Here is a 24,708-nt window from a genome sequence, read left to right on the forward strand (position 1 = left end):
CATTCCTGAAAATATACTGCACTTGGCAAACAATTAACTGTCTGACTTAACAGTTCCAAAGAAAGTACAAACGCCAGAAACAGTGCACGGATTTCCATGTCAGCTGAGACGCCAACTGTGTACAGAGTGAGCTACTGTGTGCAAGGCCTTAAAATAATATGCCGGCGCTATACCAGGCCTCACCTTCGACACACACCGACAGGATGTTCTCCTCTTTGTTAATATGTTACATATTTCACTCAGTAAATACCGCACACTCAGCCACTGCCCAGCCCCCACCCTCTAAAGGACTACTATTTCAGGGTGGTCCCTTAGATGTGACCCCACCTTGATATACTGTATAAGATCCAGATAGGTTAGATCATCATGCTTTACCAGAAGGCAGGAAATGATGTGGGCATAGAAACACACTGAACTAAAAACTGTGACAGCAAAAGCAAAAAATGACTCAGGAGAACCAAGAAAAAACATAAGGAAGTAAGGAAGAAAATTTAGTGGCTAACGTCAGGCAATGAATTGAAATTTGCTGTGTGGCAGACGGCCAGCGCCCTTTCCTGGCCGGTACACCTTCTTAATGGAAAGACCGGGTAGAAAGCGTGCTTAGGGCATTACCTGTCTTGGATTGCTAGATGGCAGCCCCCCTGGGTTGCTACAATGCCACAGATTCCGATGTCCCCTGGGTGGCACCAGCGGGTGCTGCAAGGACTCCTGAACACTACTTCTTCAGGCTCCCATCTAACCCAGAAATGCTTCCAGACCATGTTAACAGACCACTGGAAGTGCTCTCGGGAGCAGCATAAACTTCATTATAGGAGCCAGAGTTGGGAAGAAGAGGGAAGAGAGAGAGAAGACAAAGTGCTGTAGACTTTATTATTGTGCTTTGTATTGTGCTCTGGTGGTGCGAAACGCTTCGGAAGAGTTTCCTAAAATAATAATTCTTTACATTTATACAGTATAGCTCTTTTCTCACTACTCAAAGCATTCTCCACACAAGGAGGACCCAGGAAGTGAACTCACAACCGTATTACTGCAAAGCAGCAGCACTATCACTGCACCACCTGCATACAGAATAAATGTCTGCATGTTGCTGAAGTTGAGTCTGCCTCTGTCTCTGTGGGGTTTGGGAAGGTGGAGCGCCCCCTGCAGGCCACAGCTGTTTAAAATTTTGTTGAGAAGATTAAATAAAGGCGAATACTTCCATCTAGCTGTCCATTTACTGCACATACTTCTACAGTGTTTAAGTTGCACAAAGCTGGAGGTCATTGTGCTAACATCAGGTGCAAAGTGGGAGCCAACACTGCAAAGAGCAACAATTAATAGGTAGACATCTGAATAAAACTGTGTGTTTATGAAGAATAGCAAAACAGAAACACAGTGGTGGATCAGGTAAAAAGAAAGGCTGAAACAGTGCTGGCATGTCTAGGTGTAATTTAGGAGTTACTCTATCATCTGGATTTTCCTTTTTATATATTTGTGTAGTGGTCTTCAGGCAACCCAACATATAGTTTAATGCTAAGAATAAAAATGGCTTTATTTATTGATAAAATAAAAACAAAAAGGAAAGAGATTAACACGAGAAGGAATACAGTATCAGAATAAAAACAAAATAGATCCTAAGCTGCCCCACTGGGCCTGAGTATATAGGTCTGCACCTCAGTGGCATGACATAATATAACTGGTGTGCCAGCTGCCACTTACAGCACTTGGGGAACTGTGGCACCATTATTTGCCATGCCCCAATGTCCTTCCATTATATGCTTTTCTCCTGAGAAACTAACGTCAGATCACCACTCATATACAATGGCAAGGCATTTTAAAGCCTGTCTTTCTATCTTTAAGCATCTGAAGCACCACACACACAACCCTGGTGCCACAGGGATCTTGCTCATTAGTGTATAAACACATGAAGTGCTGCCCAGTAAGCATAGGTTTGACAGGCATGGAAGGGCAACACGGCACTGGAAAAAGTATTAGTGAGGCCCTAAAAGGGAAAGATTTGGGCAGCAGACAATACTCTCTCAGGGTTCAAAGGGGCAGGAGATGCCACAAAGCCAAGAGATGTTTGAACCTTCTCCTTATATTAGAAGGACATCTTAAAGGGTTTGAAAGTGGGTCAGAACACCTCCCGATTTACAAAAAGCATCATATGGTCCCAAGAATATGATCCCAGGATGCTAAGGGGCAGGAGATGCCACAAAGGCAAGAGATGTTTCAACCTCCTCCAAATACTAGAAGGACACTTTGAAGCGTTTGGCAGGAGATCATAACACCTCCTGATTTATAAAAAGCACCATATAATCCCAAGAATAGAAAAACTGGATCGTACTCCCCTTCTAAATGTGAAACTAGTTAGAGGCCCTTTCAACACACAAGATACCCACACATAATCCTGGAGAAAAAGGAGTGGAAAGTGAAAACTTCTGGCTGGCCTTTCTTTCAAACCCTGTAAGCCTTTGTTTCTTCTTATCAGAGCACACAGCAAAAACACAAAACTGCCTTAATTAGCTGTGCCTGGCAGCTCCAGGGCTCTTTACACCACCAGGCCAAACAGCCCAGTCTCAATGCCAGGTGGAGGATCAAGGTCAATGACCAGGTTGAATGGCTGTAACGATAGAAGAAAGCTGGTGCCAGGCTTTAAACTGCAAGAGGTGACCCACAAACAATTTGTACCATTACAGGAAAGAACAACAACAGTTAAACATCCCCATCTGGTGGACGGCAGGAGTTGCACAGGTAGAAAAAGGAATCCATTTTGAACTGAAAATTATGGACTTTTATTTTTCAAGATTAGGGTGCTCTGTGTCAACAAGAATCACAATGACTTTGAATGTTAAAGTACACATTTATACATAAGTTTATTTTATGTGGGCTCATCTGTTAAATGTTGTGAGTCCAATAATTTAACACTGGGGTTCTTCTTGGGTGTCCTTCCAGAGAGGAGAAAACCTCAGCAATAGGAGACACAGTCCATACACTCTTAGGGCTCATTTATACTTCACGCTCAGAACGCGTACACGCCCGCATCATGGCTGCCACGCGTTACCAGCGTTCATTTCACGCGTCCTCTGAGCAGGTCCTCTTAGGGTAGCACAGGATTAGATCCAAGATCTGCTCCTCGGCCTTAGTAGGCAGCTAAACATGGAGAGTACAATTTAGACTGTTTACCTGGTCTAGCAGGCAGCAAATTATGGAGCCCAACAAGGCAAGCAGCCCAGCAATCAAACAAAAGCAAAAACAACAAGTTGAGAGTCCCACAAAGGCATCTTTACCTCCTTGTGGTGTGGGACGGCACCTTTCTTAGGAGCACACAATAACTAAACTTCATGACATAAATACATCTGAGAGCAACGCACCCAGCCTCATAAGGTGGCTGTATAAAACAAAACCCAGGCTAAATCAGGGAGAGATGTTGAAAGAGATGAGGCCGACAGGTAAAACTGCAAAGCAGGGTGGAGAATGCATAATCTCGCTTATTGTGAGTTGACTGGAGTGCTTTAGCTTTTCCAAAAAATTCAAAACTAAACACTTTTAGGTACTCCACGGCTCTAGGCTAGAACATGAATGGGCAGATATCTCACTAACTGCAAGCTTCTAAATATGCTCCATCACAGAGATGCTTTAATTAATAGACTTTTGAGGAAATTTTAATGATATTCTTACTTTGAAATGCACCCTCAGATGTCACTGGTAGGACCCTTTTCTCTTCATATGGGCAATGGCAGTGCAGTGTCATCAACTATATTTTCTTATTTTTCTGGGCAAGACAGAATTTATTGATGCTTTGTGACCCTTTTTCTTTCCTGTGAGATGTATTGCTTTGTGTTATTATCTAAAGCCTTTGATGGGAAGGAGTTCACATTTTGTAATTTATTTCTGGGCAGCAAGGCCACCACCAATAATGTTAACTGTGCTAGCAAATACCAAAAAACCTAAACTGCCTAATGTCTGTCTGGAAAAGCAGACGTCCTATGTCGAGGTCTGCCCATATTGTTGAGCTCCTCACCCTGTTAAGAAGAATAGCACCACCAACCTCATTTTGGGGGCGGCAGTGGTAGCGCTGCTGCCTTGCAGTAAGGAGTTCTCATCCCGGGTCCTCCCTGCATGGAGTTTGTATGTTCTCGCCCCCGTGTCTGCTCCAATTTCTTTCTACTTTCCAAAGGCATGCATGTTAGGTGAAATGGCGATGCTAAATTAGCCCTAATGTGTGTTTGGTATGTGTGTGTCTTTGCCCTGCAATGGACTGGCATGCTGTTTTGGGTTTGATCCTGCCTTGCGCCCTGTTTTTGCTGGAATAGGCTCCAGCCCCACCATAGCCCTGGTCTGGAATAAGCGGATTAGAAAATGACATGAAATGACCTCACTTTGGCTGCTGGTACCCATGTTCTTATTTCTTCTGTCAGTACCCAGACTTTTGAGGATAAGGCCATGCATTGAATTGAAAGCTTTGTTTGAAGACAATTAAACTCCTAAACAGCAAAATAACTACAGTATATACTTCTTATAACACTATACAATACAAGAAATGACATTATGAGTATTGACAGACAGAGGCTGGCAGGGGCAAGGGCACCAACACTTTGACACATAGCTGGTCCAGATGTTACAGACATGAAGAAGTCACACTGACAGCAGAGTGAGAAAGCAAGAGTCACTAAAGAGGAGTAAACCTTGCATATATGCCAAGTGTCACAAAAGGCAAGCGGCAGTGGGCACTAGCATACTGTATGTGGGAAAAAAAACAATTTAATATTTTGCCAGGACACAAGAGAATTGGTGAGCTAACAGTTGCTGGGATTGTCTAGGCCTCTTTCCAAGGGAGAGAATAAGACCAGAGAGGAACCAGCAAAGATGGTAACCTGCCCTGGATGCTGAAGGAGCATATTGCTCCAGAAGAGAATGCAGGAAACAACGGTACACCTCTGAAAGAGTTGGTACCCAAGAAGTTGCCTTTTAGGACCTGGCCATTTTAGAGATGGATTTAACTACACCCTGCAATCTTTCTTGGCATTTAAAATCCAAAAGCTATTCATAAAATTCATCCCATCCACCTCCACAGACCACTTTGATGGTTATCTCTACCGCATCTACTGGAGTCTGGATGCAATGCAGAAACTGATTTTGTGTGGGTATGAGAACAGACAAGAGATGGAAGCACACTGCCCCTCTCTGGTGGGTACTCCTTTGGTATGCTAATAGTTAAAATTAACATAAGGTAATAATAAAGCATCTCATGCTCAGATAAGATAGGCACTGCCTACTGGGAAAAGAGGAACCAGGATATACAGGCCGGATTATACTTAACATCTGGCCCAAGAGCTTTTGGGAATTCCCCAGCAGGTGTTGGAAGAATTGAAAAAGGTGATGAAGATGACAATGATGGTTATTACAGTGGTGCTTACCTTCATCGATGGAGGAGCAGTGTGTGGAGGCGACGGGGGCCGATCATTTGTAGATGCATCAGAGTGCTTCAGCAGCTCCTGCTTTCTGCAAAAGCAAACAAAACAAAAAAAATGAACTTCCAATTAAACTATAGACACAGTATACCTGCGAGCAGGGACCATCTGTGCTTTACCACTAACGTACACCCATAATGCACTTCAAGATTAATGGCTGTGCTTTAAAGCAGAGGTTAATCAGTGCAACCTCTTGAATAAATTCATGGCCCAACTTTAATTCCTCCAGTCATAGTGTTACTCAACAGGCACTCTTATACATGTTCTTTTATATGCTGTACATTGTATGTATGTGTTACACTCCAAGTACATTGTAATACTAGCAAACACTCAGACTACTGGTCCTTAAACAAAGGTAGTTCATGTAGGGCAAGCGGAACATTTCCATTTTGGACATACAGTACATTCTTTTATGTCCAGATGGAAAAAATGCAGCCCCACGGTGAGCCTCATCGGTAATTTAACTTTGAAAAGTAGTGCTGCTTAACCAAATATTGATGTAATGATGTAAAAGCAATTTTTGCATATGGGCAGAAGTTCTGAGTATTTGTGAGTTCTCAGCATATTTCGTGGCATATGTGTGGCATGTCAATGAGCCATGGTATCAGCCTGCTGCTCAATGGCTCTATATTCAGGCTGACCTCTCGTTGTTCTCGTCGATGAAGTGCTTGCTGAATTTGGCTTGATGCTTAGGAGATGTCACCATTGGAGTTCTTTTGCGATCACGGTGCATAGCACAGGTTTGTTTGTGCAGCCATTTGTCTGTTTATATCGCGTGTGCATTCTGTTTCCTGTAATGACACTCAGGAGACGGTGCTGCTGTTCTTCTTCATATGAGTTACCTAAGCAATACGCTTCATGCTCAGCAGATGTCACCCTTTGCTAGCCATAAAAAAGACACAAACCATAATAATTTACCAAAATGTCTTGCTTCATCAGCAATTATCATGTCATAAACTTTCAATCAAGGCCAAGGTCAAAGTTCTAACCTCAATGGCTCATAAGCAATCATGTGGCAGAGGGACACAACCCATAGCATGTTATATAAATAGATTCCTTGCCTTTTTTTGTCTATTATATCTGCTACATTACTGACACTAACCTGAGGCCAGCATACAAGTAAGAATTTCATTGTCCTATATATACATGACAATAAATGTGAACTTGAAAGCTGATGCTGAATACAAGGAAACAAAGCAGGCTGGAGGTTTGGAGGTTTAAGTGGTTTAAAGAGCCCTGGACCTGGAGTTCCAACTATGCTTACAGAAAGTCTCTAGACACCTTTTTTTAGGGGTGCAGATTATAGTATTGGCACAACATTCCTTTGTCTGCCAGCCAGAGGTTTCCAGGAAAGACAAAAGTTGACTGGTAACCTTCTTATCATGGTGCCACAAAGAGTCAATGTGTCCCATTAATGACCCTGCATTAAATTGGTAACAAATTCATACAAAGCCAGACTAAAGACACAACTATAAAATTGTACAATATTAAGTTTTACTTTTCTATATGCGATACAATACAATACGATTTATTTTTATATAGCCCAAAATCACACATGGAGTGCCACAATGGGCTTTAACAGGCCCTGCCTTTTGACAGCCCCCCCATCCTTGACTCTCTAAGCAGGCAAGAAAAAACTCCCCAAAAACTTGAAGAAACCTTGGGAAAGGCAGTTCAAAGAGAGACCCCTTTCCAGATAGGTTGGGCATGCATTGGGTGTCAAAATAAGGGGGTCAATACAACACAATACACAGAACAGAACAAATCCTCAATACAGTATAAAAAATAAAAATTTTACAAGTACAGAGCAGAATTCAACAGGAGATGATATCACATAATAAGATTCGGATTTGTTCATGCTTTCTTTAGAATACAAGGGCTGTACAGGGGATCACGTATTCTGAACAGAGAAGGTTATAAATAGTAAAATAACTAATAATGGAGAAACAATCCTGTCAACCATTGAATATCTACTTAGCCCAGCTGATTTTTTTCCTTCCTGGCTGCCAGGACTCAAAAGTGCCAGTACTTCTTTTTACTGTTGTCTCAGGATGACGGTGAGAACTGAAGACTTACAAAATTATTTTGTGTTATGTAATTATGCATCCATCCATTTTGGAATCCACAGTTTCCATTCTATAATATCAGGGCACTGGATTACAGTGGATTACAGCCACTGTAGGAGCTGCATTGACCCATATTTGCAAATAATTATGATGTGTTCTAGTTTGGTTTCTAAATCCCCTTGTGGAAAGTACATTAAATTAACGTCAAAGAACATTTGCTTAATCTATTTCTGGGTCACGGGGGCACACAAGGCAGTCAGTCCAAGGCATGATACCAGTCCATCAAACAGCCCACTCACACACACACACACACATACACCTGCACTGAACCAGTATGGAGCCACCTGTGAACCTAACACACATGTCTTTTGGGGATGGTGGTGGTAAAACATACAGATACAGGGAGAGTGGGCAGCATCTACAAGGACAACAGCTTGAAATGAGGTAACCACTGTGCCACCCTTATTAAATTACCACTTTTGATGTTCCTAATTTTTTTCTATAAATGCATACTGTTATGAGCTCGGCGTCTTAAAAACATAAGTCCTGAACGGTTCCAAAAATGCTCACTAGAGGGGGAAATCGTGCCAAAAGCCCTGGGTAGATACAAAAAGGGTCAAGTAGAATCTTTATAAAATAAAATAAAAATGTATTAAAAAAAATGCTCTTCAATAAAAATGAAGCACAAAGGCAATGGGATTTTCCCCAAAACAATAGTGTAATTCAGTGCAGCCAAAGTCAGTCAGTCATTGTCCAACCCGCTATATCCTAACACAGGGTCATGGGGGTCTGCTGGAGCCAATCCCAGCCAACAAAGGACGCAAGGCAGGAAACAAACCCTGGGCAGGGAGCCTGCCCACCGCAGGGCACACACACCCACACACCAAGCACACACTAGGGACAATTTAGGATCACCAATGCACCAAACCTGCATGTCTTTGGACTCTGGGAGGAAACCGGAGCACCTGGAGGAAACCCACGCAGACACGAGGAGAACATGCAAACTCCACGCAGGAAGGACCCGGGAAGTGAACCCAGGTCTCTGAGACAGCAGTGGTACCACTGCACCACCATGCTGCCCACAGCCAAAGTCCCAATACAAAAAGCCAAAACGAAGTCAAAGTTTGAAAATCACAATAAACGTCTCAGTAACTCTCCACTCGCTACCGCTTTCAAATGAACCAACAGGAAGTGTAGGAGACCTTCAGGGTGGAGAGAAGTTCCTGGTGGTAATTGGCACGTAGCCCAGCCTCTTGGGGGCAAACCCACAAAACATATGCAACAGAACACAGGCCAAAACAATGCAACAGATAATTAATAAAGGTAACATTAGCATAAATAAATGGCTCAAGCAAGAAGATAAAGGGTATAAAACATGGATTTGAAACACAGCCAGGACAGGAACCCAAACTAAAATTAATAGTGTATAAAAGTGCATAGTGCGTTGATCCATAACAATTAAAACACAATCAAGGGTTTCCAAAAATTCTTCTTTCAAAAAATAAATCCAATAACCAAGAACTGAAGTCAGAACGGACTCTCTTCTACTGAGCCCCCCGTGCTTCTCCATCTCTTCTCATTCTACTCACCCTTCAGGTCTTTGCAGCAGGGATGGGATGCCAGTGAATGTGGTCCACCTTCTCACTTTTGTCCTAACCAACTACCCTAGCATCCATGGGTCCCATCAATCCCAGCACCCTCGTCCTGCCACCTCTGTTGGTCACTACAGGACCCTCAGAGCCCTGATCCTGTTCCACAGAGCACCGTTCTAATCGCTCCATTGCGGGGCATCCCAACTGTTTCAGCTCCTTTCCTCAGCACTGGCTCAATTCGGCCCTCTCTCATTTTCTTTCCTGTTTTATTTTTTAATTATGCACTGCAACAGACCCCCTGATGTTCTGCATCACGCATATTAGTCACTATGGACCCTGAATTCTCCAAAATAATAATTTTAAGCATGACCTATGAGTTGGACTACATCAGTTTCTAGTCTGCCAATGCTCAGACTTTACGGAACCAATCATACCTTAGTGATGTGTATCTCAGTCTGAATAAAAGATCAGTGAAATAAATAATTAATGGCTGGAAACTGAAAATGTGATTGAACGTTTCGTAATTATTATTTCCAATGATAAGTGTACAGAGACTTCAAAATCCTGACTCTTAAATATCCCATAACTGATAGTAATCTTTTCAAAACAAATACAATGTGCCAGGTCTCTTTATTTCAACACACACAGTGTCAGATAGTCCATTCAAACATTGGCTTTTAGGTTTAGATAATTCAGCGTTTGTTATTAATATTTCTTGTAAGGTTGAGTCAATGTATGCAATGCCCCTCTATTTATTATATTCTTTAAGGAAAAAAAGTTCTACATTTTTATTAGATTGATTTTTTCAAGTGTAATATTTGCATTAATTACTGCCGTGTTACTGTGACCGCGTATCATAAATGAATCCTGAACCTTTGTCTCTGCATTCTTTTCTCCAGTATAGACAACCAGGAAAATGCCCTCAGTTAATAATTAGTCATGAGTCTGTGGCAGACATCTAATGATCGCTGCACATGAGGTATCTATGAGGACATCTTTTATAATCAGCAGGATGTTTTGATGGTCAGACATGTCACATAAAACATCTGCTCTGTAACTATATACTGCTGCATTAATTATGAAGAACAGAACTGGCTTTTGCAGACATTTCAAAGATGCTTGGGGGTCCAATGTGTTCTGTAGTTTGTGCAAGTCTATTATTGATAGATGCCGAGCTCTGAACATCTCTCAAACACTTGTAAGCAGCTATAAGTGGAAAATTTGATAATGGGATATGATGCACGGGTCTTATATCTTAAACAGAACTGAAGATGCAAACATTGGAGACCAACCACCAAAAGAAAGCGCTGATGCACCGCATCTGTGAGGACACATACGTGTTGGATGAAAACAAATGATGATGGCATAGAATTAGCTAAATGACTACTTGGGGCCCCAACCCACACAATAAAGAAGTATGAATAGGGATGGGGGTCCACAATTGATACACTGCTTGAAGTCTCAAGAAAAGCTAGAATATGCACCCATGTCTGTTTGCTAAGGAGGTGAGGGCCATCTTTGCTGCTAGCCTGATGCACAGGCGACATCCGCCCTACAACATTTTCATTAAATATGTATTTAAATGAAAATGATCTCCATTCACACTAACTTTCATAAATTGTATGAATATGCATTGTTGTCCAAACTAAAACAACCACAAATACATACGGCACAGACGTTCATCTATACTGAATGTGCACGCATTGGTGGAAAAATCTGTGAAGGGATGCCAACACTGCAGGATTTATCACAAAACGGTGGTCCCCGGTCATTTATTTGCATTTTGCATTTAAACTACATGATCTAGTAGTTTAACAACAGTAGGCAACACAAGAAGTGCCATGGATATCAACTCCTGCATGTCCTCAATGTTGGAGTATATTTTGATTCTGTGAAGGGTGACCAATTAGAAAATGAGACGTTGTAATGAGCACGGTCCAATCACAGAAGGGCTACTTAATAAGCACAAATAAATCAGAGTGCGAGTGGAGCCTGCGTTTTCAAAAGTCTGCATTTTTGCCTGTCCACATTGCAACGCCCAGCCAGCGTCTTCAAAAGTATACGACTTTGGAGAGCATTTTCAGACGTCTCTATTGTCAGGAATTAAAAAAGCCGGGGTAGTGGGGGCAAAATGCAAAAATGGAGAATAATGTCTGTGTTTGCAAAGAGAAAGAATAACAATATGGACATAGTAATAAAGTGTGGACATCGCTGCGGTTGCTGTTTGCTGGCTACTGCAGAGCACTTTTAACTCTTTTTATTTATTTGTGGTTTTGGTTTTCAGCTAAACAGGAGCAAAGCTTGTGTATGTGTGGTGAGCGACTACTTCACAGTGCTTTCTAAATGAGGCTAATTTTTATTAGTTTAATTTATGGCAATATGAAGGATGTCAAGATTAAGTAAGGAAGCCAAGGCAAAAGTAAATATTATTAGGGAGTGGTAAATGTAAATATGTACAGAGCAATTTGTTGTTGGTTGAAAACAGGTTGGGGGGATACAGTAGTTATTTCCCCTTATAGAAAGAGTAACCTTAAGTAGAGCTGATTTGGTAAAGTCAAATGGAGTGTGATACACTATGGGAAGTTTAATCAGCACTATTAATATTTTACTAAGCACATTTAATCAAGATATGAATTACTGTAAAGAAAGATCCTACAGAATTGAAAAATCAGGAAAAAGGAAAGGCAGCAATTTTATTATTATTATTATTGGCTTACAACGGTAGCCAAGGCAATTCTTTAAGATAAAAGTACATTATAAATGTTATCTTTTACAGTTGGGGCAAAGGCAGATTAAGTACCTTGTGCAGGGTGACAGAGTGAGTCAGACTGTAGAAACTGCACCAGCCACCCTGTGGTCCATATTCAGTGCCTCGGCCATTGCATGACACTGCCTGACTGTGCACTGGGAAAAACAACAGGAGCGGGGCTCACAGTAATCCATCTACCTTCAACAAATATTGATTTAAAGCCTTGAAATCTTTTTAAAAAGTTCAAACCTGTTCAAAAAATGCTGGATGTTTGGATTTACAGAACCCCCTTTTAAGGAAAGGAATTGGAGGTGATAACTTGCCTGACATGAAACAGAGAATTGGAGGAATGCCTGCATGTTCTTTTGAAAAATATTGTACCCCCTGTGGACCACCAGCGGTGCCCAAAACCAACACAGATAGGCGTGGGACACAAATTCAAGGCACACATGCGTTTTAATTTTTTCTTTTCTCTCATGTTAAACACCTTCCTCATTTCCCGCAAGCACACACAGTTCAGCACTCAGCACAAAACTCTTCCTCTTTCTCTTTTCTTCTCCACTCCTTCCAGCAAGCTTCATCTCCCTCCTCTCGACTCCTAGAGTAGTGGCTGCTGGCGTCTTTTATAAGGCACCAGGAAGTGCTTCAGGTACGCATTGACGCATTTCTGGGTGCACTGAGCTGCACTCAAGGGCTCAGCAGCAGCTGCAGCACCCCCTCGTGGCGTCCACGGACCCCAGCAGGACTGTATCAAACTCCAACTCCCATGGAGCCCTGAGGGATTCCGAGACACCTGCTGCAACCTGGGGGGCTGCCACCTAGTGTTCTGGAGGAGGTAATGCTCTGGATACGCTCCCTCCCTCGGTCCTTCCAGCGTGGAGGTGTCCAGGCCGGGCAAGGGACCGGGCTGTATGCTACACCCCAAAATGCGATGGAGCAGGAATCAGCAGTATGGAATCAAGTCTAAGCATACGACCAAACGTGCTGTCCAAGGCTAAGCTCCAGAATCAGGTATTCAGCCAATTCCTGCTTGTTGTGTAGCTGGATGGAAACTTGAACACCCTTGTAGTGCCTGGCAGTGAATACCCCTCAGGCCAGATCTAAACCCACTGCCAGAAAGACAGGAGTGACAATAGTCAGGACCTCAAATATTAGGTAAACACACAGCACAGTAGGTGTGTACCAGAGACACAAAGTCTCGTAAAGTGTGCAGACATCTCTGGGTGTGATAAGATTTATAACTTAGTGCAGGTACGAATCCAATCGTCACTGCCCACACTGCAGCAAATGACATAAGTAAAGGAAAGCTGCCACCTCGATGTGATGAAGAGTAAGGTGAAAAGATTGAGACAGAACTGACAAGGCAGTCTTCTCGTAAGGTCTGTGTAATTTATTGATCCAGAAGATTAAACACATAAGTGTGATCTTAGTGTCAGATACATGTAGAGTGATGCACTAAGGAGATGTTTTAAGGAGGTTACACTTGAGGGACCAACAGCTGGGGGAGGATTACAGACAGGTTAATTGGACAGGTCAGGTTTAATAATTCAAATAATAAACTAGACAGCAAAAATAATAAATATACTCTAGAACTGAAACCTGATCATGGAAATAAAATATTCATTAACTCATTTATTTTTCAGACTCCACTTATTCCACATCAGGGTCATCCAGGGCAAAAGCCTATCCTGGAATAACAAGAGTTTAGAGTTTACTATTATATAGCCCAAAACCACACAAAGAATGCCTCAGTGGGCCCTAACAGGACTCCCAGCCTTGACTTTCTAAGAAGACAAGAAAAGACTCTGAAAAAAAAAACCTTGCAGGAAAAAATGGATGAAATCTTGGGCAAGGCAATTCAAAAAGAGACCCCCCATCTAGGTAGTTTGACTGTGCTATTGGTGTAAAAAAAGTGTAAAAATATAAGCACAAAATGCTAGGAGTCCTCTTCTCATAGCTAGATGGCCAATCTGTCATTGCCACTTCAGAAATATAATGCAATAATACAAAGTAATTTGTTTTGGCACAGCACACGTCACCAAGTGCAGGCGCAGAGCGGCGCAACAATTCCCAGGGCAAACTGCAAAAACAGATTATACCAATCATGAAATACTAAAGTTAGCTCATATCATGCACAATACAAGAACCAACCCCGAGTGCCACAATATTCACTTATGTTCGCAGAAAATCTTCCTTTCTCTTAAAAAAAATAAAAAAAAAGAAGTCAGGCTAAATACAGAGTAATTACAACAAAGAATTAGCCTCTGGTTAAGATTTATGGCTCTCCACAGACCCAGCTGAGAGGCCGTAAATTAAAGTGCGACTTCACGGGTTGAAAGCTTCGGCAGTCTGTAAAATAGATAACACAGATAACATTTACATTTTTGATTGCAATTTTTATAACCATTTTTACACAGCATTTGCAATTTGTGTGTCTGTTTCAACAAAATTTCAAAAAAAAAATGATGTGGTCCTGTTGTATTCCAGTATTAGCATATTGTCGTAACTTGCATACGACAAGAAACCTATTAAGTAACAAGTTGAATGCATTTATCATTTTTTAATGATTTTGATCTGCATAAAATGTGTTGTCATGCATGCGTGCCAGAGGGTCACTCACTCTCCAAGTTCTTCCCAGGTATGTGGTACCACCCGGGATGGAGAGGGGGCGTGGCCTCTAACTGTCTTGTCATTTTCTTTCTCCAATGAGAGCAATTGACTCCACCCCTTCTGGTAAAAACATGACCGCCTGAAAGGAGGTGTCACTTCTTTTCTGAGCGACCGCCTGAAAGGAGGTGTCACTTCTTTTCTGAGCGACCAAAACGAAGGAGCTCCTCAATCATCTGACAGCACATTGTTATTCTAGCCATATTATTACTATGGCCACAGTTTTGTTTCATTTTTACATCATCAGGTGATGTTTTTTTGTTCACGCTGTTAAGTAAATGGGGACAGCGGAGTTGTTGCCACAAAATGTATCCTTGTTTGAGCCTGTCATTCCCTTGGATGACCATGGTGTTGTACATTTGTATCCCTGTGTCCTGAGTCAAAACTTAACTTTAAAGTAACATTCACTTTACTTACTCCAACATAACTTTAGAAAGCCATGCTTCCTTGTAATATCTGTTAGCTTTAGACTGGATCAGTTCCTTCAATTTTTTTGCATAGATCTTACAATAGTCCGGCATTGCAGAGTAAGTCTGATAGCTCTGATCAGGACTATCCCTAGTGTTACTCTGTCCTTCTTATCATAAGGAGATGAAAACTGCTCAGCGTAGTTTAAATGTAGCCTCACACATGCATACAGTTCAGGCTTAAGCTTTGTGCACTTGTTCTCATCACAGTGCGCTGTACAAGTTAAACTTATCCTGTTTAATTAAGTCCTGACAGTGCCTCATTAAGGTAAGTCCATAATAACACTGGAAACATTTTCATGCAATGTAGTTTTAATACAATTGCACAATGGCTCTTGTGTAATTATATAATGAATACATGTCCCTTGTAGGGCGGTGCAGTGGTTATTGCTGCTTCTACATCCATATCGCACATGCACTCAACATTTTTGTGAAGTTTGAATGTTCTCCACCAAGATATATGTGTTACTTTAACTGGTGATTCCAAACAACTACTACTATAGACTGGTATTGTGTCCAGGCCTGGTTCTTGCCTTGTACCTGGTGCAGCTTGGATCTATGGATTATGTGGATCTGAAAATGTTATGTTGTGTTATGTTGCATGTCCTTTCCAGTTTGCCAAGTGTAAAGATAGGGATGAGCAATGGACTGTGTTCAGCATTCATCTTGCCTCCTCACCTCTTTTTGTTAGTCATGGACAATTTATCAAAATTTTGATATATTATCAACTTTACTGTAGAGATTCAAATCACTTTTTGCCACACCTGAAGAGGACCCTTGGTGCACCTTTGAGAGGCCGTTGATAAAGAGGCACTTCTTAGCACACCATGGAGAAATGCGCCTGTGGCAAAGAGTGCTCCAAAAGAGTGCCTCCTGGAGGAGATGGATGGAAATGTTCATAATGGCATCCAATTTTGCCACTATTTTCTTATAACAGCATCCAGTGTGTCCAGGGTTAGCCCTGTGATGGAGCGGCATTCTGATCAGTTTGCTCAGTTTCTATGCCAAGGATTGTGAGACTGACTAATGGAGTGCAGCATCAGCTACATTGTTGTTAGGTATCTGTGTTTTTAAATAGAAGTATTAGGTGACAAACTGTGGGTAGGAGGATTCTACACTTCAGAACTCTGGAAAACTGTGAGGAGCTTAGCAGTTCTACATAAGCCTGCAATAAAGCTGCTGCTCTTCTAATGTGAGTGGAAAAGGTGAAGTAGTCTTGGCTGACTCCTGCTGGAGGTGATCAGATCCAGCAAAGCAGTAGGAGACTCCAGGGATTTTCTCATGCAACTGCCCTGGAAATCACTCAGCAAGACGTACGTGTAGGTTCTGTTGCAGGGAAAAGAATAGCCAGGTTGTTGTTACATCAAGACAGGTGGTCTTGAAAACTGATGGGTAGTTAACGTCTTGCATTAAACTTCCCATTCGCTATGCTGGTCCGATCATTCAGAAGGCATAGTGATTAAAACTCATGTGATTTTGGTATGAGGGCAGAATTGTGAGTCTTCAGTTTAACAAATAATAAAATTAAAAAGCAGCAATAAAGTAATCTGGAGGGATTTTAAGTATCTGTATTAATGCTCTCTTGGCATCCCACAAACCCACGTTGTTTTCTAATCAAACAGGCGTATGGACCTGCAGGCTGGCGGCCTTCAGAATCGAATCAGCAGTGATCTACACACTAATGTCCTCGTTTAGGCCTGCTTATTAATGCCTGACTTGAAACTCGGCGATATTTAATAGTGACAATGCATTCATTTACATCCGCCTCCAAATTTTCCAAAAAAAGCAAGTGATCTGTGTTATAATTACAGCTTGATTAGTAGCTGCAAGTCACCAACAGCCGAGAAGTTTAAATAGTCTGCTAACACATAAGCGTCCTGTCACATTTTTTTTTTCTTCAAAGGTGACAAATCCATCTTAGCATTCTGTGTAACTTGCAAATTTTTTTTTTATTTTCTTCTTGAATTAAAGCTCCATTGCAATTTTATAAGCTCTCATTCTCATGGGACAGGGCAAATTGACTGAAGGGCTGGTTTAGTCATGGCAGGCTCAAATATCAGACCAGCAGTATGTGCCAAGCACAACATCTCAGCCATGTGGCTTGACCCTCTGCTGGATTTGTTTAGCTTTGAAGTGCTGCACCTGTGACGTGTGGGCCCAGGCTAATTGTGAATTTGAATGCATTTCACTTCACGATGAACTGCTGCATTTTGCAAAGAGAACGACAGGAATTAGTAAGGGCAATTAAAGTCTCCTAATGGGGGCTGTCCAAACACAACATTCTTAAACCCACTTAATTCAATTTAGGGTCACGGGGAGCCAGAATCTATGCTGACAGCACTGGACATATGACAGAAAACACTCTACAGTAGGATGGTGAGCTACACCATGGCAGCGCTCACCCACACATAGATCCACACAGAGTCAATTTGGAATTGCTGATCAGTCTAATACAGGGGTCCCCGACTCTGGTACTGGAGGGCTCCAGTGGCTGCAGGTCTCCATTCTAACCCTTTTTTTAATTAGTAACCTGTTTTTGCTCCTAATTAACTTCTTTTGAATTAATTTTATTTGACTTGCTCTTGAAGACTCAGAACTCTTAATTGTTTTTTTTTTTGCTTAATTAGCAGCCAAACAATAATGAGATACAAAATGAACCAAAACATGACTGGCAAACTGTGTCCGTCATACAATATCTGAAAATAAAGAAAGGTGAAGTGTTATGTATGAACGTTTCCACGTTCAAATCGCGATGTATTAAACCTAAACTTGGCGTAAAGCCACGCACATTTCCACGGTACCTCATACCCTGGCGTACGCAAGTTCTCTGCTCGGTTTTGCAGACTGGCAGCACTCAGCGTCAAAGCAGTGCTACTGTTCCTGTGTGGTTACCCTTTCTTTTTTAGATCCACATCCCTGACGCGGCTTTATAAATACACTGAAATTAACCGCATATTGTTTATTAGTTTAATGCATGTGATTGTAATTAACCAGTAACAATATAATGGTCCACAGAATGGTCAAACTATTCTAAATACCATAGCTGCTTTAGCGTTGTTACTCTCACTGCACCTCCTTCTTCTTTCAGCTGCTCCCATTAGGGGTTGCCACAGCGGATCATTTTGTTCCATATTACTCTCACTGCAACGTTTGGAGCAGCTGATCGGAAAGAGAATTATCGGTATACAGCATCAAGCACACGCTGCCTAAGCCATGCTGTCTATTGAATTGTTTCTCACACGGCAAATGCTTCAAAACCTTTACTGTACGGACCTCGCGGTTCAGAAACAGTTTCATCCCAAGAGCTCTAAACGCAATCAATCAGTCCATCAACTGCTCTTTGTAGAACTGTTTGTACTTATAAGTACAATTACCTCACTGTAAAATTGCGATACAGTTATAATATTGCACAACCTGAGTCACCTGAGTCAAGCGCATATTTACATATGATGACGATATCATTTTTAAGATGAAATGCAGCAAAATATGTTTATTATATTATACAGATAAAACTTTAACTTTATTTAAATAATCTATATTGTTAATAATTAAAGGACACTGTGTCACTACGCTAGCAAGGATCTGGCGCTCCGTTCACAGATTGTTCCTGCATGCCTTGCACTGTATGCTTCACTGGGACTGGCGTGAAGGACAAAATAATTAAACATGTACTATGAAGATATTTCAATGTTCCGTAAAAGTTTTGAAGAATCGGCGTTATAAGCTTACAGATGGCTTAACGTCTATTACAGAGTTGATTGTGTGGCGATTGGGTATTTGGAGAAAGAAAAGGAAGGACAGGAATTGGAGGTTAGTACGTTTGAAAGAGACAGTACTGCTGCAATAAATTAGTTTATGGAAGGTCACGCACAATCACTGCGCCTCTGTGTTCCCATGTTTAATAACGTCCTTTAACTCCTATCATCATGAAAATGATATCACATACACTTCTCAGTATTTTAATTATTCAGAGAGCTGTAATATCACGAATGTAATGGATTCTGTGTCCTGTCGGAGGTAGAGAAAGCCGGTTTCAGAAGGATGTAGTGATTCACACACATAGAGCACATAGAACATCAAATACAAAACAAAGCATTTAATGTACTACTTTAGTTACGATGGGATTTGAGAAACTAGTAAATTAAATGATTTTAAATTTAAGTTTATGATGTTCTATTTTAACGACCAAATGAACTACGAGATTAAAGTTCACATTTCGTGCTTTTTCCCCACTGTGTGCCTTTTTTTTCTCTGTACCCTAATAAGCTTTCATATAACATTCAGACAGTGGGCTGCAACTTGCCTTTTCACGGTGACTTTGATATGCGACTCTTTTTTTATTTCGGGCACTGTGCGACTTTGTGAACTTGAGCTTTCGAGTTTCTCCGACACGCTATGTCACTCGATCAGCTTCCTTTTCTTGTTTAAACCACTGTTTAAACCAACAAATTGCATGTTTTTTCCTTGCTCCACTTGGTATGCACTGAAATTGTTCTATTTTTCCTCGTGGTTTTGCCATTGTCTTTTTACAGAATGCTGATCTTAAGGGCTATTAATATTGACTTATTTATTCAAAGAGGCGTAATTCTGGGAGGTGTTGGGGTTGGACAACAGGCGCGTGCACGTGCGTTACTTTCACACTGATCGGGATTTATGTAGCGGAAGAACTTGGAAGTTTGCGTATGCACAGATTCCTGCATCTGGATTTTTTTACGCACATTCCCGCTTTTGTGCTTACGCCATGTTATAGTGCGAGTTCTACTCACGGCATTATACATGAGGCCCCTGGAATGTTGATCTGCTCAGGTCCACAAAACATTTTGACAGTGCTCTTAGAAAAGAGAAAATCAACAATTTTGGAAATGTCTGCTATTGCACAATGAGAGCAGCAACAAGCCATGGAATTAAAGAATGGGTTTAGCAAGAATTACCACCTAATTAAGCAGCTGGTTGGAGTTTCAGACCCTGACTTGGTCTTCTGTTGGCTCACTCATGTCACATTTCGTTTCTGTTTGGGTGCCATTTAAGGAAAGAAATGAAGCAATTCAGAGGAATGATGAAGAAATTCAGGGGAACAAATCTTATGAAATGAGTCAAGTAAAATGAATGCAAAAGAAGTTAATTAGCAGCAAAAACAGGTCACTAATTAAAAAAAGGGTTAGAATGAAAACCTGTAGCCACAGGGGCCCTCCAGGACCGGAGTTGGTGACCCCTAGTCTAATACAGGTCTTTGGGGATAGGGGGATTTAAACCAGGATGCTGGATCCTTGAAGAAGCAGCACCTATCCCTGCACCACACCAAAACTGTGTTCAGTAAATGATGAGTTAACTTTTTCACTCCTTGGTTAACTGAGCCCCAGGGTACTTAAATGTGGAAAATGTGGCCTTCCACAATTAGTTAGCATGCTAGAAAGAAATTATAAGAAACTATATTTCATCTGTATATACAATTCCAAAATCCTTACCCAGGGGACCAGTGCCTATTCTCTCCATTTTGGGTGCAAGGTGGGGACCATAAATGGGGCATCGGTTCCCCATGATCAAGAATTTAAGTGTGATTTTATCTTTCAATGTTCATGCCCATTTTTTCCATTATGGTGGAACAGTCTATACTGATAGAGTGAGACCAACCCACACTCTTAAAATACTGGTTCTTTAATGGCATTTCTGGTTTTTTACTGGTTTGTGTGGTTCCTATTGCTTTACAAAACACCATTTCATTCTAGGAAGGGTTCTTTGCATATGAAATTGCTTCTTCATGCTTTGAAAAACTCCCTAATACAGTATGTAGAAAAAGCTGAAATCTCTAATGTTTGGTAGGCTACCTAGCAGGACACTAACAGATGACAAAAACCTGGACTTAGCCTGTGTTATTGTAGGCAGCAAGACTCCTTTTAAAATCAGGAGTCATTGGTGTTTCACAAACCTATTACCATCTATTCATGTTGTTTACTGTATGGAGTTTGTTAGAGATCTAAATAAATAAAAGTTCTTTTTGGAACATTCACATAGTCTTTTGGGAACCAAAAATGGTTCCCCGATGGCACCTGGCACCTTTATTTTTAAGACGGCAGAGTGCCTCATGCACACATCAGTCAAATTTAGAACTACCAATCAACCTGATCACATGTCTATAGAAAATGGGTGAACTACAACCTGGAACTGAAGGAGTACTATGGAGCAACAGTGACACCCACTTCAGTGTGAATCGTCTCTGTGATTTTATAAGCAATATTATTTTTGTATGGTATCATAAGGTGTATGGAGTCATAAGGTCTATGGTTTGATCACTTTCTCCTTACCTAAAGAAATATGCATTTCTCTCTCTTTTTTTTTGTTCTTTATTTCATCTTATACAATTTCTTGTATTAGGAATTTGTTAGTTTTCACATACCCCTTGGGGTCAGAGCGCAGGGTCAGCCATTGTACAGCGCCCCTGGAGCAATTGCAGGTTAAGAGCCTTGCTCAAGGACCCAGCAGAGTAGGATCTCTTTTGGCAGTGACGGGAATCCGAACCGGCAACCTTCTGGATACCAGCGCAGATCCTTAGCCTCAGAGCCACCACTCCACCTTGTGAAGTCCTCTTAACTTAGAGTTACAGTATGTAGTGTGTCTATATCAGTGTGTATATTAGTTTGTATCAGTGCATATCTCTAAGTGTGTTTTTATGCAGAGAGAATGTTGACCTCGTCGAGAGGTTTATTAACCTCAACAGCGACATTCATGACAGCATGGGGGGTCATGAGGTCACTGGAAAGGGGTGTGTGGCACTCCTGATATCTCTGCAAAAGGACGAAGGTCCAAGTCTTTAGAGTCCTGGTTCTTCCTGTCTTGCTCTTTGGTTGCCAGACATGGATGCTATTTAGTGATCTGAAATGAAGACATTTGGTACTGTCTCTCTTTGGACAATCCTTGGGTATCGCTGCTTTGCCTTTGTGTCGAATGAGCATTATATACATTGTGATGGAGTATCAGGTACAGCATTATGGCCATGTGTCGTGATTCCCCTAGGGTGATCCAGCTCACAGGGTCCTCAATGTTGAGGACCTGAGCGGTTGGACCAGGCCAAGTGGACACCAACGTAACACCTGGCTGCGGCAGATAGAGGGTAATTTCTGGGGTGTGGGCCTGAGCCTCGTGTCTGCCTAGAGGTTGTCAACCAGAACCCCAAGCTGTTTTGTCGTGTGGTGGGTGCAGCAACGCGTTGTACCAGTGCATGCTCCACAACCTGTCCTGACCTTAGAGTGAAATCATTCTTGTGGTAATCCTAAAAGCTAAAGCTAACATTTATTTTATTAAATATTAAGCTGTGTTAAAATGTCTTTTTTGTACCTCATGAAACCTTAGAACAATAATATATGTTGTTTTTATTAACTAACAGAAAAGCAATTGTAAAGGACTGGGGTGCTGGTGCTGTATATTTCAGGACAAGCAGCAGAGATTCTCAGTATATTAGTTGTGACACATAGGGAGACACTGGGTGACACAACTTCTCATCCAAGAAACTACATCTTTCTGGACAGCAAACAAAGCATATGTCTGAAGCTGCAGTTGTCACTTTAGGGACATTGGCCATGGACTAAACAATGAAACTGTGTTTGTACTTATAGGAGCATGGGAACCTTGCTCTTCATCTACCAACATGAAGCACCAGGGCAAGAATGTTTCTGCACTTTTACAAAGGCTTACTCTACACTTGTCTCCTGTATGATGCAGCCAGAATATCCACAGACAGGAACAAAGGTCATTGAGTAGCTCTGGAATATTTTTACTACCAGGCATAGCAAAGTGGATAATCCCTGTCTCTAGCCAAAGACCTTTAAATGACAATGGCCTTCCAGAGATACATGAGTTCTGAATCAGCAGGTTGACATACAGCCCTCTAGTCCTATGCCGGCTGTATGATAACAAAAAATGTAAACGCCACTCAAACTTCCTTATGCTTGTTTTTTTTTTCTTGTTATATCCAATGGGGTTCGATATATAAACATTCTCAGTTTCAAAATTCTGTTTCATAGCTTCATAATTTGATACAAAATCAAACAGAAAATATTAATTACTTACACTCTACATAGAAATCAATGAACATTTAGAATAATGTTTCAGTTATGGTCTGGTCATTTCAGTAGAGCAGTGGTTAGCTTGGCAACTCAAATTTCATGGACTTGGATTATATTGTGTGACCAGTAACAATTGTCTGGCATTTGCATGTTCTCTCTTTGTCCCCATATATTTTCTTTGAATTCTCTTGTTAGCTCTCATTTATCCATTATGTTATGTTAATAGATGACTAGTATGCCTGACTCCTGGCATACTACAGAGAGCTTCTATGTGCATTGTAATGAACTGGCATCCTGTCCAGGGTTGGTTCTATCTTGGTACTGAAGCTGCAAAGATATTAAATTAATGTTAGTAGATCTGCCCCACTATACCTGAAGTTGCGAAGTGTTGACCAACTAGCCTGCAGACATTTTTAACACCACTCTAAAGCAGGCTGTTGTTCCATCATGCTTCAAAGTTACCTCTATCGTACCGTTACCATATAAGTCAAACATGACATACCTCAAGGACAACTACTGCATAGCACACACTTCCATTATGATGAAGTACATTGAAAGACTGGTTAGGACCCACATAACATTCAAACTCTCCCCCACACTGGATCCCCTCCAGTTTGCTTCTGTCCTAACTGCACCACAAATGACACCATAGCCAGTGTATCCACCTATGATTGGCAAATCTGGAGGGTAAAGACATGTGCTATTCTTAGGCTCTGAATTCAAAATATTCATCCTGCAGCATCTGGTAAACAAACTTGTCCTCCTGGTCCCAGAAACATCCATCTGCAAGTGGGTATTAGACTTCTTGACAGACCCTACCTCTAACCCTAACTCCTAACCCTAACCCCAGACAGTCTAAGTTGGAAACATTACATTGAATACCATTCTTCTGAACACTGGTGTCCTCCTAAGGCTGTGCCTTGAGTCCTCTGCTCTTCATTGAAATTACTTATGACTGCTGTTCCAAGTACGGCACCAACCACATCATAAATTTCGCAGACCACATAACAGTGATAGGCCTCATCAGTGGTGATAACAGCACAGTAAGAGCAGTAACCTGACCCTGAATGTTGACAAAACAAAGGAAATCACTGTTGACTTCATGAAGAACTATGCTACCCACCTTCTCCTCTCTATCAATGGCTCATCTGTGGAGTCAGTCAGGAGTACAACTGTCTTGGGAGTGAAGGTAACTAATGATCACTCAAGGACGCAGCACACTGCTCCCCTAGTCAAGAAAGGACAGAAGCAATTGCACTTCCAGAGGCACATGAAGAGAACTAACCTCTGCTGTCCCACTCTGACCTCTTTCTACAGAGGCAGCACAGAGAGTGTATTGGCCACCTATATCTCTGTCTAGTATTGGGGCTATAATGGCTCAGACTGGAGTTCCCTGCAGAGAGTGGTGAGAACAGCTGGGAAGATCATTGGGATGTCTCTGTCCCCATTGAGGAACTCTACAGCAAATACTGCATATATAGGGCCACCAGCATTATCAGAGACAACACTCACCCTCACAATGGACTGTTTGCCCTTCTGCCCTCTGGCAAGCGGTACCAAAGTATATGATGTAGAATTGGCAGATATAACAAAGGTTTTATCCCATAGGCCATTAGATTCTTAAATAATGATTGGACTGTTGAAGTGCCATATG

General features: G+C 41.5%; 1 protein-coding gene across 9 annotated transcripts in view; it reads right to left on the minus strand.

Moving 5' to 3' along the window:
- LOC120531595 (rap1 GTPase-activating protein 2-like) overlaps nucleotides 1–24,708 on the minus strand; it is a 443,280-nt gene that overhangs the window by 86,682 nt on the left and 331,890 nt on the right. For all 9 annotated transcript variants that reach the window (XM_039757149.1, XM_039757145.1, XM_039757144.1 and 6 more), the window contains one exon: nucleotides 5,400–5,484. In XM_039757149.1, the coding sequence (XP_039613083.1) occupies nucleotides 5,400–5,484 (85 nt within the window). The remainder of the gene's footprint in view (nucleotides 1–5,399; nucleotides 5,485–24,708) is intronic.

Source organism: Polypterus senegalus, chromosome 6, assembly GCF_016835505.1.
Source record: "Polypterus senegalus isolate Bchr_013 chromosome 6, ASM1683550v1, whole genome shotgun sequence".
NCBI classification, from domain to species: domain Eukaryota; kingdom Metazoa; phylum Chordata; class Cladistia; order Polypteriformes; family Polypteridae; genus Polypterus; species Polypterus senegalus.